Source organism: Tupaia chinensis, unplaced genomic scaffold (genome assembly GCF_000334495.1).
Source record: "Tupaia chinensis unplaced genomic scaffold, TupChi_1.0 Scaffold000094_1, whole genome shotgun sequence".
Classification (NCBI taxonomy): domain Eukaryota; kingdom Metazoa; phylum Chordata; class Mammalia; order Scandentia; family Tupaiidae; genus Tupaia; species Tupaia belangeri.
The window spans coordinates 2,738,879-2,755,953 of NW_006159556.1; the positions used below are offsets into that span (position 1 = coordinate 2,738,879).

General features: G+C 42.3%; 1 protein-coding gene and 1 non-coding gene across 3 annotated transcripts in view; both read right to left on the reverse strand.

Annotated features, from left to right (window-relative positions):
• Positions 1 to 17,075, reverse strand: part of HERC3 (HECT and RLD domain containing E3 ubiquitin protein ligase 3) — a 129,745-nt gene that overhangs the window by 37,260 nt on the left and 75,410 nt on the right. Inside the window, exons 13-18 of one of the 2 annotated variants that reach the window (XM_006143249.3) lie at positions 16,054 to 16,243; positions 13,812 to 13,975; positions 13,583 to 13,696; positions 3,905 to 3,928; positions 3,724 to 3,813; positions 1,743 to 1,913 (exon numbers count right to left, since the gene is read on the reverse strand). In XM_006143249.3, coding sequence (XP_006143311.1) covers positions 1,743 to 1,913; positions 3,724 to 3,813; positions 3,905 to 3,928; positions 13,583 to 13,696; positions 13,812 to 13,975; positions 16,054 to 16,243 — 753 coding nt within the window. Of the gene's footprint in view, positions 1 to 1,742; positions 1,914 to 3,723; positions 3,814 to 3,904; positions 3,929 to 13,582; positions 13,697 to 13,811; positions 13,976 to 14,637; positions 15,344 to 16,053; positions 16,244 to 17,075 lie in introns of those variants that run through there. The other variant, XM_027769859.1, reaches the window with a different exon arrangement.
• MIR9771D (microRNA mir-9771d) lies at positions 12,807 to 12,866 on the reverse strand. The gene has a single exon (NR_130593.1). It is a non-coding gene; the product is annotated as a microRNA mir-9771d (primary transcript).

The window sequence follows — 17,075 nt, forward strand, 5'->3', positions numbered from 1 at the left end:
GAGAGACAGCACCCCCTAGTGGGGTGTGGTCACACCACAATCTCTCCTCCATTTTTCCATCTTTCTGTGTGTGTGCACACGCGCATTGTTTTTACTTCTTTTCTTTCTTTTCCCCAAGTCACTTAGGCCAGGATTCAAAACACGGACGACCAAGTGAGTGGGATACAGCTCCCTTAACCACCAGGCCACAGTGCTGGCCTTAAATTGAATTCATCTAATTCTCAGAACAGCCTTATGCATAGGGATTACTATTGTTCTCATTTTACACTTAATGGCTCAGGTAGAGAGCTAAAAACAGTCTTCATGAAAGCTTCCACTTGTGGCTGTGTTCAAGGTTGCCTTTAGCAGGACAAGAGTAGTGGGAACAGATGCTGGGACTTCGCTTATCCAGATGCCAACCAAGGACCTAACTCAGACATGCTCTGAAGTAAGAACTGCCTCATCTGAGTTACTGATGGAGAAGAGCGGGAAAAAGAAAGCAGTATCAAAATTATAACCCAGGGGCCCAGCAGGTGGTGTGGTGGTTAAGGGCTCTGGACTCCCACGTGGCTGACCATAGGTTGAGTCCCAGATCTGGTGGCTTGCTTTCTCACTTTCCATTTCTCTCTCTCTTTCATTCTCCCTCACTCTCACCCTCACCTTCACTCTCACTCTGTCCCTCTCTAGTCAAGTAAGAATAAATAAATAAGGCTATATAAAATAATTCCTAAAAAAAAATTATAACCCAGAATTTCTAGGGAGAATAATCAGGCAGATCAATGGACTCATACGATTTATCAGAAACTTTGGAAAAATAACAATATTCGGAAGATAATTAGTTGTTTCTCGCCTACTACATTTCTGAAACCAAAGGGTCGGAAATAAAGATATGGAAGTCATCCAAAGGAAAAGAACGAGTTTAAACAACATTAAGTAATTCACCAAGTACTTCCAGGACACCAGCCATACTGTGCGTTGTGCCAGCAGCTTCGAATACAGTAAGTGTAACAAAACATGCGAGCTCTACTGGAGAGACATTGTCTTCATTTGGTAACGTCAGGGTGCTAAGCATGCCTACCACAGCAGGCCTGTTCCAGGAGGTTTCGCAACCTTTCTCTTTTCCTGCTTTGCCTTCCTTGTCTTACATCTTGACATCCAAAATCTCTGTGATAGCTTAGTCATTGTACCTAGTTGAAACTTTAAGATTTTGTTGTATTTGCATGCTTTTGGGAGTGGGAACACTAAAGACAGCACACTGAGACAAAGCAAACTCTGAAATCCCTCACATAACCACTGGCATTCTTTTTATCTGTTACGTTGAAATGTTCTGTTTGGTAATTTGAGAGAAGGAGGTGATTGATCCATGTCAAATGAATGAAAGAAATAAGGAACTGCCACCCTCTCCCAATCTTAATAAGATTTTTGCAGCATCATCAGCACTGCAAAGATGTTTTTTAAAAACCAAAAGAAAAGGCCCGGCTCCACAGTACAGTGGTGGTGTGGCTTGGGAGAAGCTGTATCCCACATGGCATCTGTGGTTTGAATTCTCGGTCCAGTCAGCCTGGAACACTCCAGACACACGCTCAAGTGCCCAAGACCCCATGGGCAGGAGGACTGAGGAAGAGAGGTGCAGCATGGCTGGACACAGTGGAGGCTACTCATCTCTCTCTCTTGATCTCTTTAGCATATGCACGCACCCTTATCATAAATAAAGGGGGCACGGACTACACAGGTAGTTAGAGGAGTATATTGAAAGAACTCACTTTGAGAGGCTTTTTTAAATCAATATCAGAATGAATGCTCAGCTCTCTTAGGGCATCTCCGACGAGGTTGTTCCTGCGAACGTGAAGGACCAGGAAGGGGCTTCTGGCCAGCAGAGGCTCCAGAGTGAGAAGCATGAAGACGTTCTGCAAGTTGGCTCCATTGACAGCTACCTGGAACAGCACATCCACAGCCACGATTACCCAGAGTGTACCTGAGAGTGGATGCCGCAGTCACCAGCACCTTTGTACCTGGGGCGGACTGCACCAGCCTAATCCTCCCCACTTCGTGACTCTCAGACTTGCCAGGTTACACAGCATGGTCTTTCTAACCTGGACTCAAAGCGATTACCTGAATTAGTTACGAACCATGTGCTCTATAACCAAATCCAGGAAAATTATTTAAAGCAGCTGATTAAGACTAAAATAGGGGACCAGCAGGTGGCGTGGTGGCTAAGGCACTGGACACTCCCACGTGGCCAAGCACAGTTCAAGTTCCAGACCTGGTGGCTTGCTTTCTCACTTTCTCTCTCATCAAATTAATGAACAAATAAATAAAATTAAGTAAATTATAACTTTTTTAAAGAAAGACTAAAATAATAGTGTACTTAACGAAGCATGACAGAGAGTGGGTAAAACCATGACTTTGAAAAGTGACAGGAAGGAAAACTAATAACCATGTGTTAGAGGAATTTTACTCTTTGAAAGATGTCCATGTCTCTGGAAAACCTTTACAATATCAATATCATAGATGTGTCCCTGTGAAAACAGACAGATAGCTGGATTGACACATCACTAGAGACAGACAGATGAAGGGAAGATGGAGAAAGAGACGAATGCAGTTATACCCACCAACTGTAAGAACTGGTGGATCTGGACCGCTAATTCACAAATGTCTTTTTGTCAGAATCAATGATATTGGGGCCAGCAGCTGGCATGGTGGTTAAGGCGCTAGACTCCCACATGGCAAACCAAGGTTCAAGTCTTGGACCAAACACGTTGCTTTCTCACTTACTTTCTCTCTCTCTCTCTCTCTCTGACTCTCTCCAGTAAGTATGCATTCCCTGTAGCAAATTTTTTTTAATGATGATAAATGCAATGAAATAAATAATTCTTTAAAATACAATCAATGATGCTTTATAGTAAAATGTGCTTAAAATAAATTATTAGGCCCAGCCATGTGACAGGTCCTGCTGTATGACACTGAAACCCCAAGGGAGGGCTTGGGGTTCAGAACTTAGGAATATGATGGGCACACTGTGGCCCTGGTTGCCTGAAAAACATGGCAGGGGGATCTCAGCATAACAAGATTCTGACAGAAGTCCGTCTGTCTGTATGTCTCTCTCTCTCTCTCTCTCTCTCTCTCTCTCTTAAATAAAATGTTCATAAATAAACAAATCTCTGTAATTTAAGATTTATTCAGTAAAGAATTACCAAGCTCCATTTAATTCTCTTTTTCTCTATGTCAGAGGTACTAGACTGCAGGGCCTCAGATCAAACCCATGCTGCTTGCCTTGCATAGCTCTCATGTTTTTCAGTTCCTAAGCTAACAATGGCTTTGACATCTTAACATGATCAAAAACCAAAAAATCTAAGAAAGAATATGTCACATGTGAAAATGTCATAAAATTCGATTCTCAAACACAAAGCTTTATGGACATAGCACACGATCATTCATGTCTATACTGTGTTGCTTTTGTGCTATTACAGCCAATTGGCTGTGACGGGGCTCACAGGGCCCACAGCCTGATGGACGTACCGTGTGGTCCTCTACGGAAAGTGTGGGCCCGCCCCTCTCTGCATGAAAGTGCACTCACACATGTACAAGACACTTCACATAAACGTACTGAAAAGATTTAGAACCGTTCTAAAAGTTATCATGAAATTCCACCCAACTCTATTTTCTATTAGGAAAAATGACAAGTGAGCATCCAAGATGAGGGAAAGACAGCGAAAAGATGAAATCGTTTTTAAAATATAATACCTGCATCTGTAGCTCAGCATCGGTCTGTAACATTTTGGTCTTGGCTTGGGCATCGAAGATGAAAGGGTAGGAGCACAGCGTCACCGTGTCCTAAGAGCAGACATATTATTGGCAGTATGATAATACTCCACAGAGGATTCTGCCAGGAGATACGTGAGTAAATTTGAAAAAGCTCATTTACCTGTATGATAGAGGGTCTAGCCTTCTGTGGAAAGAAAAATGAAAAGTCTCTTACTTGGACTGCCAAACTTCAAATTTTCAAACCTTCCCCCCTAAAAAAATTTAAAAATATAAGTAACAAAACATACAGTCTACCTGACTGTTTGGTCATGGAACTAATACCATTTGAATTGCTAACTACATTTTGATGGACTAGATGTTTTGATGAACAAAGACTGAGAGGAAGAACAAAAACGATTTAAGAAAATGTTTGAAGGGCCTTTAAAGGGCATTTTTGCTAACTTTCTATAATTCACAGCATTAAAAATTCTCTTTTTAAGAACTGTAAGTCCAAAATAGGAGCTTTACAACCTTGACTTCATTTCATTTTGTTGGGTAGAGTGAACAGGGCAAGAAGCATTTCACTTGTTGGTATGTTGCATCATCCTACACACATACATACACACACACACACACACACACACACACACACAGTTACTCTTAGGAAAAACCAAATACGTAGAAGGAATTTCAAGTGCTTCTAAAAAGTACTTTATCTAGTAAGTGGCCCCAAACTCAGCAACTAGAACAGAAGATACTCCATCAATACAGGATACTCCACTTCCCAGGAGGAAAGTAAATAAATGTAACCACATGAAGCTTATCAAAGCAGTATGGGGACCAGCAGTTGGCATAACGGCTATGTCGCTGGACTCCCATGTAGTCGACCATGGTTTGAGTCCCAGACCTGGTGGCTTAAACTCATGCCGGGTGCGTATGCTTATGTGCCCAAGATCCCAAGAGGAGAATGTAGGAAAAGGGATTGTGGCGGGGGGCTTATTTCTTGCTTTCTGTCTCTCTGTCTCTGTCTTTCTGGTGAGCGTGTGTGCCCTATAGCAAAAATCTCTCAAAAAAAAAAAAAGCAGTATGTTAGTTTCATTTATCAGGAAGAAGAGTAAATCTCTTCTGAAAGTTTGTATTAGATTATGTAACCAACATTATTCAGAAACCCAAAAAAGAGAGCGAGACAGAGCCTGTTGAGCTGTAGGAATAGTTCTCAAACAGAAATGCGTGGATTTATTCTCAGGTATGAGAGTGCTTTATGAATTTTTGAAAAATGACATCCTAAACAAAAGTAATAAAACACCTCCTGAACAACCTCCTTAGAATACTGCACGACTGCCACACAACTTACATTTATCTTAATAATCGCTTTGGTGCCACGTTAATGTGCAAATGTCCAACGGTAATGAGTGAGGGAAAAAGGCAGTCTTGGCACAGACGCTGCATTTGCGCCAAGAAAAAGGCCAGGGCGTCCTGGCTCTCAGCATGACTAAGGTTTAATAACAGTTGAAAGGAGAAAAGAGTGCTGAGTCATTCCAGGCAGGTGGGCAGCAGAACTCAGGAGCTGGGGCCTGACAGCAGGCGGGCTTGACCTGACACAAGGGGGGGTGGTTTCAATAAGTCTTACTTACTCATCACAGTAGATGGTGTAGCTAATCTACAATATATTGATCTGTTAGTATTTCATTTATTTTGGTTTCATATTGGCTTAAATGCTATAGGAATAAGACGGGTTTAAGTCAGCCCTCCCACTCACCGGTTCTGCCTCCATCCTCTGACTCAACCAACTGTGAATGAAAAATATTCGGAGGCGGGGGAAGGAGGGGTGGAAGGGGAAAATGACACAGTAAAAACGTAAATGCCAATTAAAAACCAATCCAGTAGAACAACTATTTACACAGCATTTACGTTGTTTCAGGGATTCTAAGTACTCTCAGGATGACTCCAAGTACAGTGTGTTGTTCTGTGTAAATGCTGGGCCGATCCCCAGGGACACTTCCTTTCGTGTTTGTGCATATTTAAATAAAAACATCTAAAACCCATTTTAATTAAATTTCACCCTGTCAATCCGTTAGCACTGGGTTCCTTTAGAGATCTGAGTACATTTTTCTAGACTGACAAACACTAATCCAGGAGACAATTCCACTCTGGTGAGACCAGGTATGGAATTGCTCATAAAATTCAGGCCAGTGTGACTCACTCTCATGCTTACTTACATAGCTACTTTCAAGTTAAGAATCAAAATTGCTTCAAAAATGGGGGGAAAAAAAAAAGCAGTGGCATAAAACAGTATTATGCAAATTTAAGTCACCCTCTATTAGGCTGTCTGGAAAGTCATGACACGCTTTTGCGTAGAAAAGCGTTTCATGAATTTCCCAACAACCTAATAGTTGAGGTACCTACAAAAGATGTGAGCATCCTGGAAAGCTGGCTTAAAATTGGTGCCAATATTCAGAATTTTCTAATCTTCCTTTCAGAAAAGATTAGTTTGAGCATTATTTGCTTACTCTCAAAAGAAAGATTTTGCCTGTGTGTTGGTTTAGAAAGCAGGATAAGGTTTTGAACACGCTGAATGTCAAAGTGACTGTGCAAGAAGTGATAACAGTGACCATGTACAGCGAGGCAGTGGGGTCCTCGTATACCCAGTACTGCTGAAAATTGGCATTTTTGTGGCACCACAGTTACTGCAGGTGTCGATCGGCAGCTTTGTACTTCTCAGCTGTCTCCAATCCCACTCCTGTTCTATGACTCTCCCACCACCCTCCCTGCAACCTCCATCCTAAACCCTCTCTGCCTCCCCCCCAAGACCCACCTTCGGCAGTTCCTAGTCCCTCCCATTGCTCCTCATCAGACTCCTCCCCACACCCGGAGGTAAAAGAAGCCAGTTTTGGAAGCAGGCTGATCTCTCTACTGGAGTAGAGGAGTTAAACCGAGGGCAGGCTCAACATTCTCTCCGTTAGGTCGGCTGACAGGGAAGAAATCCAAAACTGCCTCAGGTGGAGCCAGAGCCAAGGCCAGAGAGACACTGCCCCAAGTTGGTGGTCTCGAGACCATGCCACGGGGACCAGCAAGCCAGACAAGAAAACACTGGTGTCGTCTGGAGTCTATGTGCCAAAGGAAGGCAGAGGAGGGAAGCAGATTCAGTCAAAAGAAGCTGCAGATCTATATAAAGACCTGTTTATGTAGCTATACAATTCTCTGTATCTACTGAGATTTTGTATTTGAGATAAAATCACTGAAATACACACATTTTTATTTTCTAAATGCTGAATAGTTTAGAAATTGCATTCATACTGACATTTTTGTATTATACAAAATAAATTGGAATAATTCTGTGCCACTACTGCAGCCCCTAGCCTAGTAGAAGGTATAAACAGAGCAGATTAGATGTATGATGTCTCCTGGGAGGCCACCAGTCCCGGAATCGCCACTCCCCAAAAATGAGTCTCACAAGCTTGAAACAAGCCAAGTACCGGTACGCCATATTTCAAGTACTCCTGCCCGAAATGGGTTTACACTGTGACTTGAATCCATTTTTTACAGTATACAAGATAAAAGCGAAGAACAAATGGTAGAGAACAGAAGAACTGGACATAGCTTTTATTTTTATTATTATTTTTAATAGCAAGTTGCATTTCCTAAATACGGCTGTGACTGGGGCAGGAGGCAGCGCAGGGACACCTGCAGTGCTGGACAGGAAATCTGGCCTCCCCTGCCTTCAGGTCGGCTTGTCTGCACGGACAGCACTGCCCCCGAGCGCCGTGTCCACTGGCGCGGACAGTAGATGTTAGGATTTCTCGGACTTCTAGTTTTGAAGGATCTATCACTGTCACTGACTTCCTCACTCTTACTGCCCTCTATGGGAACCTTCGGAGTCACTCACTCTGCGAGCTGCTCAGCTTTCAATAGTAGATGAAAGAGGCTAAGTGAGACAAAGAAAACCACCACCACTACTTCTTTAAATGAACAAAACACAGGCCCGTCAGAATGTGTCTTCTGCATGTGCTTTCTAGCCCTTTGTATTGATCATTTCTTTGTCGTTGATTCCTCTGTACTGAACCAAACACTCAGCAAACGTCAACACCATATCCCATCTGAGTCTCTGTTCCCAGTATTAGCAAATACATAATGGATCTTAGGTGTCTAAGAACTGCTTAGTAAAAAATAATTTTTTAAAGTATGCATGTGTGTGTGTATGTATGTATGTATTTTTCACATGAGTTTTGCTAGAGAAAGAGAGAGAGAGAAAGCAAGCCGCCAGGTCCGAGACTCAAACCATGGTCGGCCATGTGGGAATTCCAGCACCTTAACCACCATGCCACCTGCTGACCCCAAAAAATAATTACTGAAGGCTTTAAATATACAAAGTACTCTGCTAAGAAAGGCCTTCTATGCTTTCTCTGTTCAGTTCTTATAATACTGTTATAATTCTCATTCACATATAAGGATATGGAAATGAGTTTGTTTAAGGCCACAACCAATTGACTAGACTTGAGCCCAGTTATTTTTCACTGGAACACATGCTCTGAATTACACAGTATACTAACTCAGCTAGTACCAAGCCAGAAAGATTAACACACTGATTGGTCATTATTATTTGGAAGTGGTTAAAATGAACCAAAAAACTTATAAAATGACTTTAGCACTTCAAGTTAATATCCAAGATACTAAGAAGTTTAAACTTGAGCTGTTTTTTTTTTAAGAATTATTTTATTTAATTTTATTTATTTACTTTTTTTGGTTTTAATTTGACCAGAGGGGCAGAGCAAAAGTGAGAGAGAGAGAGTGAGTGAACGAGAGAGAGTGAGCAAGAGAGAGAGAGAGAGGGAAAGCGAGAAAGCAAACCACCAGGTCTGGGACTCAAACCACAGTCGACCATGTGGGAGTCCAGTGCCCTTAACCACCACACCACCTGCTGGACCCTAAGCTTGAGCTTCTAACAGGATTATACCTTGTACAACAGAAAAAAAAAAAAATCCATAGAAATCACAACAGATTACACACTAATCTTCAATATTTCTATAACAACTACCATCACTACTGAAGAGAAGATGAACATATATTTAATCAAAACCTGGTAAGATTTTTGCTTGTCAAATGTTAAGAGAAAGAAACTATAAAACATGAAAGTTGGGGCCACCTGGTGACATGGTAGTTAGGACTGCTGGATTCTGCATGGCCAACTGTGTAGTTTGAGTCCTGGACCCAGCAGCATGAAAAACACACCAGGCATGTGTGTGACCATGCCCAAAATCCCAAAAGAAAAATGGTGAAGGGCTTGTGGCCTGGCCATCTCCCTGGAGGGTGATATCTCACCTTCCCTCTCCTTTCCCCCCCCTCTCTCTCTCCAGCACATATAAAAGCTGCTCACTTAAGTATCTCCACTCAGAGACTACAGTTGTAAAAATCTAAATTTCACACAATTTCTTTTTCACAGTCAAAAATTATAAATATTTGTTAGAATTATTTTATTCAGCATTAAGTCACAGAGGGTGGGAGTAGGGGCTGCAGGAGAGTGAAAAAACAAGCTGCCAGGTCTGGGATTCGAACTGCAGTCAGTCATGTGGGAGTCCAGCATCCTTAACCACACCATGGGCCAGCCCCCAACTTAATAAATAACTATTTACAAGTTAATGAAGCAGAAAAGTTTATCTATTTACAGTTCTTAGGCACCTAATATCCATTATGTATTTGGATTTATCTTTACCCATTTATAGTTTCTAAATTCAAAGGAGAAAGCGGAGTTCGTTACTAGCGCCCATGTTAAATTTTCCATGTGAACTCACTTAGAACACCCTAATTCATTTCTTTTTTTTTTTGAGAGATTTTCACTGTAGGGCGCGTGCGCTCGCCAGACAGACAGAGAGAGACATAGAGACAGAAAGCGAGAAATCACCCCCTAGGGGGGATGGTCATGCCGCAATCCCTTCTCCTCCATTCTCCTCTTGGGATCTTGGGCATGCACGCACACGCGCCCGGCGTGAGTTTTAAGCCACCGGGTCCGGGACACGAACCATGGTCGACCATGTGGGAGTCCAGCGACATAGCCATTACGCTAACTGCTGGTTCCCACCCTAATTCATTTTTATTGAGGAGTGTTCTTTCAGGCTAGTTATAAAATCTTCTTTGAAAAATACAACACTGTGTCGGTTTAAGAATTTTTCTAGGGAAGAAAAATACAGTCATATACCATGCAACATTCTAGTCAGTAATGAGCCGTATATAAACAGTGGTCTCCCTAAGACTTTAATGGAGCTGAAAAAGTTCTACCACGCAGTGATGTTGGACCACTGTAAGGTCATTACACAGCGCGTCACTCGTGTCTGGTGATTCTGGTAAAAAGTGTACTACCCGGTGTATACGAGTACAGCGTGTACAACTATGTACAGTACACAATACTTGATGATGACAATAAACAGCTAATGTTGCTGATTCATGTATTTACTATACTAGATATATTTTTGTTTTTGGAGAGGTTTTTGCTATAGGGCACGTGTGCTCGCAAGAAAGACAGAGCAAGACATAGAGACAGAGAGTGAGAAATCACCCCCCAGGGGGGGATGGCCACACCACAATCCCTTCTCCTCCATTCTCCTCTCGGGATCTTGGGCATGCACGCACATTTGTCTGGGGTGAGCTTAAGCTGCCGGGACTCAAACCACAGTCGACCACATGGGAGTCTAGCGACATAGCCATTGCACTAACTGCTGGTCCCAAACTTTTTAAAATTTTTTTTGGAGAGGATTTTGCTATAGGGTGCGTGCGCTCGCCAGACAGACAGAGAGAGACAGAGAGACAGAAAGTGAGAAATCCCCCCCCGGGGGGATGGCCACGCCGCAATCCCTTCTCCTCCATTCTCCTCTCAGGATCTTGGGCACACACGCACACAGGCCCAGCGTGAGTTTAAGCCACTGGGTCCGGGACACGAACCACGGTCGACTACGTGGGAGTTCAGCGACATAGCCATTACACTAACTGCTGGTCACAGCAATTTTTATCATTATTTTGTACGCTCTATTTTATTTATTTATTTATTTTTTGGTTAGGTTTTTGTCATAAGGCACATGTACCCACCACAGAAAGACAGAAAGGGAAAGTGAAAAAGAACACCCTCGGGAATGACCACGCCACAATCCCTTCTCCTCCATTCTCCTCCTGGGAATCTGGGCATGCATACACATAAACGTGGCATGATTTTCAAACCTCTGGGTCCAGGACTCATACCATCATCAGCCATCTGGGAATCCAGTGCCCTAATCACATGCCACTTGATGGTACCACTTTTCTACATATTAACAAAAAAATCCTTGAACACAGTATGTCCCGTTATGCCAGCAGCATCCTGGCATCCTGCATGTTTACTGTGTCTCCTGACTGTATTTTCTCATGTGTTCAAATTAATCCCATGTTATTTTGCCCATTATGCCCCGTAAATGTACAAATATCCATGCTAATGTTGCAAGAGGCTGGGTAAAGTGACTGATATCAGTATACACATACATACACACACACACACATGCACGGACACACAGATACACAAAATCTCTACAATGTTTACACAACAGGGAAATCACCTAATGATGTAATTCTTAGAACATAGTCCCTCATTGAGCAATGCATGACTGTACGACATTGTATTAAGCACCAATCATCTCCTAGTTGATAAAAAAAACTACTCCTACTTGCTTAGTTGAATAAACTAAGTTTATTCAGTAGAATAAACCTAGCTGAATTCCTTGCTTTGAGGGTTGGACCCACAGCACAGGAGTTCAGTGCTGTAAAGAGAAAGCTGGATTCCACATGGACAACTGAGGTCCAAATCCTGGAGCCAGCATGCTGAGCACTTACATGCCCAGGATCCTGCCAGGATGGAGAATGAGAGGGAGAAGGACTGTAGCAGGACACAGGTCCCACTGGGTGTATAGGGGTGCTTTCCCTCTCCTTGCACCTTGCACACACAAGCTCTATCATTAATACAGGGAATAGTTTTTAAATGAGCTGATCTTGGAGATGACTGTTCACCTCCTAAAACTCTACATGGAAGATATCACCCTAACGTTGGCGAATTTGCTAACTGGCAAGGCTTCACCCCCAATGTATCTGCTGCATATGGCTTCTTTAAATATAGTAACCAAATTATCATTCTGTTCTCTGACATACATCAGGTGTACATGTACTAACGAGATGGGGGACCCCAAAGAGCCTCACGTACACACCAAGCCAGACGGCAATCACACCAGAGGGGCCAGGCAGGAATCCGCAGCCCCTCGTGTGGCATGTCTACTGTACAGTGCGAGCTGGGTCAGGGACGGGTGACACTGTCACACACGTAATCCTAAATCAGAGGTGGCCCACAGGGTGCAGGCAGCTGACACGAAATGACCGAAATAGGCTAGCTGTCAGAAGACAGTAATTAGCAAATGATCCTCAATGTCAGGGATAAATCAAGCCCAATAGGATTGTGGCACACATAAGCCTCATCTAGAGAACCAGTGTTGAACTCCAGCCAGCCGGGCCATCTGGGAAGGCAGGCCATGTTGCCGCAAGTTTCAAGCAAAGCTGAAAATCTATTTTTGTGTCTCTTAATTTTTAAAAATTACGATAAAACAAAATTCACCATCTCCATCATTTTTAAGTATACAGTTCAACAGTATTAAGTACATTCATGTTGTTGTACAATGGATCTCGAGAACTTTCTCATCTTGCAAAACTGAAAGTCTATACTCATGAAATAACAACGGTCCATGTCCCCCTGCCATCAGTCCCTGATAACCATCACTCTACTTTCTGTTTCTATTTACTGGACTACTTTGGATACCTTGATGTTTTGTTTTTATTTCTTCCATAAAAGAGGGAAAAAACAACAGAGAAAGACAGGCATCCCCAACAGGGTCCTGCCACAATGATCCTACCCACAGACTCAGTCAACTTGGATCGTGGGTACACGTGTGTGCCTGCTATGCATGGGGAGACCTAGGGACCTAGTAGCACAAAGCAGGTGTTACTTCTATGCCACAACAGTGGGCCGCAGATACCTTGATATTTCAAACGCTGGCAACTGAAAAATTTATATTGGGTCATCGGAAAAGTCAGGATGTATTTTTCTGTTTTTCTATGCAAAAATGCATCCTGACTTTGCTGACGACCCAGTATAATTCTGAGTCACTGCCCATTTATGACCCCTTATGACATCTATGATTACTAAGAGTTGAAAGAACGCAGAAGCATGGCCCAGCTGCAGTGACGCGGCAGTAGAGGCTGCTGTTACATGATGCAGGAGGCCATCTGGGATGGTCCTGGGTTTGCACTGTGTGTCTACCTGAGCACTCTGGGTCTGCCCGTGGGTGAACCTGCACCTGTGGGTGCACATGATCCTGCCAGGATTGAGGTGGGGGGGATCATAGCACAAAGACCTGTTGAGGGTGCATCTGTCTTTTTTTCACTTTCTCTTTCTCACGAAGGAAATAAGCAAAGTTTTTAAAAGAATGCTGCATGTCAACTGTATGAAAAACAGGTGTGATAACAACATCAAAAACTTGACGAATAAGCCAGTAGGACCCCAAATGACTGACCACATGGCTCAAGTCCCAGACATCACAGCTTACGAAACACACCAGGTATATGTGCATGTATGCCCAAAATCCTGAAAAGGAGACATAGAGAAGGGATTGTGGAATAATCATGCCCTGAGGGTGTGCTTTCTCCTCTCCCTCTCTCTGGGGAGTGCACACAATCTCTAGCAAAAAAAAAAAAAAAGTGAAAGATAACTTGTCTGGCTCAATGTGCTTTTAATGTCCAGATTTGTACTCTGAAAAATAGGCTAAAGTTTTAAGATATGCTTTGTATGAATTCTTACCATCCCTGCTTGATGCAAGAACCACATGAGGTAGTCTTCTTGAATGTCCACAAGATTGGAAATCTCCGGAATGTAAAATGTGTCATATTCCACATGCTTCACTTTCAGATTTACCTGATGAAGAACAAAATGAGGAGAACTAAAAACTGGCTTCTCTGAGAGGACACCGCAGTAGCACAAATCACCTACCATCTACTGACCCACTCCCCACTGGCTCCTCCATACTCACCTTGTATAACTTCTCCAAGAGCTTGAGAGCTGCTGTAATGTAATTGTTAAACAGTACAGGGATTAAGAATGTCTTTCTCCCCCTCAGCAGATAAAGGACTGCACCTTTATAGAGGTTGACCAGCTTCATGAAATATTTCGGGCATACCTGAGACCACCAGTTATCTTTAGAAAGAAAGAAAACACATATTTCAACATGTAATCTTGAGCAAGTATTTGTGTCTTCTGCCTAACAGCTAAAAACTGCTCTGGCTAGAAGATAAAACATTAGTCTAAAACAAAGTTTCCCAAAGCTGATGTTAAAAAGGATATATTAAAACAATGAAGAGAACAATTGTACAAAAAAATCCTTTGGAGATTTATTTATTTATTTATTTTGGGGGTAAAGCTTGATCTGTTGTTTTTGTTTTTGTTTTTTCCCAAAGACTCATTCTGAAGACTAATTTAAAAGTTCAATTCCAAGGCTACATGTGGACAAGATTCATTTATCTTGGGTAGGAGTGATGGCCATGGTATTAGTCCACAAGTCCTAGTCCTTGGAGCCCTGTTCTCAGCCCCCACTTGAATCCTGCCCTAGGGATTCAAAGGACGGCGTCCCCTAGAAACAGCTCTGATCAGGCAACCATTCCTTATAAGGCATAATTAGTGGAAAAACTACTATTTTGGTTTCCCACCAAACAATGCCTTCTTTCATAACCAGACAAGAAGATTATACCATTGGCTTCTACTTCATCAGAAATAAACTCAGCTATTCTGAAATATTTAAAGAATGAAATCATATGATGTCTGAGATTTCCTTTAAAATATTTAAGCAAAAAAAAAAAAAAAAAAAAAAGGAAAGGTGGTGGTGGGCGGAAACAGATACAAAGAGCAATGTATTGACAACTGTCATACGTCTGGTGGGTACCAGTAGTACTTGCTCTCCTTGGGGGCACTATTTTTAACTTCAATCATTATTAATTACAAAGAAATTGAGGATAAGACTAAACAATTCTGATCGTTCTGTGTTATTCGACCTGGAAAAATGAAAATGAAGAAAAACCTTAAAAGTCAGATAATATTTCTTCAGAGACTGCCATCTTTCTGTCTCGCATTATGAGACCACCTAAGAAAACACTTCCCAAAGGCTTTTTTGATCTTAAAAAAAGAAAAAAATGTAAGTACTCATGTATTACTAGTGCCTTCATCGCTATTTCTGTTTTTCTCTCTTCTGCCAAGGTGGAAGCAACATGGAAAAACCAGCATTCCACCCTCAGGAACACAGGTCTCTTTACTCATGGGGAGATCACACTCGAGTAACATCCCAGTCCATCTGGAAAGCAGAAGTTACTGAGTTGCAACAAACACCTAAAAAAAAAAATTACCAGGGGGAAAAAAGTAAAAAGCCAGGTGACAGACTTTCTGCACTTGATTAAGAAAAACATCTCAGGCGCTACTCCCATGAGAGACACTCTCCAATTCACTGAGGAACGGAAGGTTCTTATCTCAGCAAAGTGTCCGAAGCCTGCAAAAATCAGTGTGGACTCAACTGTCCTAAAAAAGAAAAACAAAACAAACATTTGGTAAGTCCCCACTAGGCCACTTCCTTCCTCTCCGTTTTTGGAGACCTCTGTTCATTTCACTCCCACCCCCTAAATTAGATACAGGAGAAAGACAAATGGACACTAATTTTTGAGACACTATTAACAACAAGCAAATACGAAAGAAAAACACAGTTTAAAGTTGGACAATAGAACTTTTACAGGTTTTGCAAAATCAAGATCTGGCACAAATTATTTCAAATACATTCAATAATGGTTGTTTGCTTGAACTCCAAATACAGTTAACTTTAGAAATTAACAGCAAAGGGGGCCAGCCAGTAGTGTGGTTAAGATGGCTGGATCCCACATGATCAATTGTGCGGTTTGAGTCCCAGACCAGTCGGTTTGAAAAACACACCAGGTGAGTGGGTAAGTGTGCACAAAACCATCAAAGAGAAACAGAGAAGGGATTGTGGCATGACCATATCCCCCATGGGGAGGTGCTGTCTCACTTTCCTTCTATGTCTCTCTCTGGGCGATTACACACTCTCTCTAGCAAACTAAAAAGAGAGAGTGAGAGAAATTAACAGCAAAGAAAGAAAAGTTCAATGTTAAGGATATTAAATGGCAACAAATAAATTACTGGATCTCAATTCACTGAGGGCCAGTGTCACACCAACAAAATAAGCACAAAACCACGGGTATGGAGTGCAGCAGATTCACCTAATACTTTGCTGGGGTTTGTGTCCAGCCGCAGAATGGCCATAGCCAAAGGAATAGTCAATGTTATATAATACTTGGAATCCTGGAGCAGGGGAAACTCAGGCAGTATTAAATAGATTCTCATTGCTTCAACATCAGGTGGTGAGCTTGACAGTTGGGGAATCAGGCAACTTTCAAAACTGTTTAAGATCTGCACGAGAGAAAGGAATAATGAGAAATTCAAACATCCTTGAGATCTAGTTAACCCATCACTAAATTTGCCGGCTATTTGATAGAATCTCAACTCTTACTACTCAGCCTGCACAGAGGGCCTACTCTGACCCAGGCACTGGTCTAGGCACTCAATATACACCAGTGGGAACAGCAAAGATGCTGCCCGTGCAGACAGCAGACTCTAGAGGCACATTTCTTAGAAAGATTAAAGTGAAAAAGAAAGCAAAATGTAAATCAAATTCCCAAAGTGAATTTTTTTTTTCTTTTTTTGGAGAGGTTTTTGCTATAGGGCACGTGTACTCGCCAGAAAGACAGAGACAGAGACAGAAAGTGAGAAATCACCACACACACACACACACACCCCGAGGGGATGGCCATGCCACAATCCCTTCTCCTCCATTCTCCTCTCAGGATCTTGGGCACGTACGCATACACACCCATCTTGAGTTTAAACTACCAGGTCCAGGACTTGAACCACAGTCAACTACATGGGAGTCAACTACATGGGAGTCCAGCAACATAGCCATTATGCCAACTGCTGGTTCCCCCAAAGTGAATATTTAACCAAGAGTGAATATTTAACCAAAGTATGATTTGTACAAGACTTTTGTCTCTCTCTCTCTCTTTTTTTTGAGAGAGATTTTTACTATAGAGCATGTGTACTTACTGAAGGACAGATAGACAGAAAGCGAGAAATCACCCCCTGGGGTGATGGCCATGCTACAATCCCTTCTTCTTCAGTCTCTTCTCAGAATTTTAGGCAGGTACACATGTGCCTGGGGTGATTTTCAAGTTGCCGGGTCCAGGAC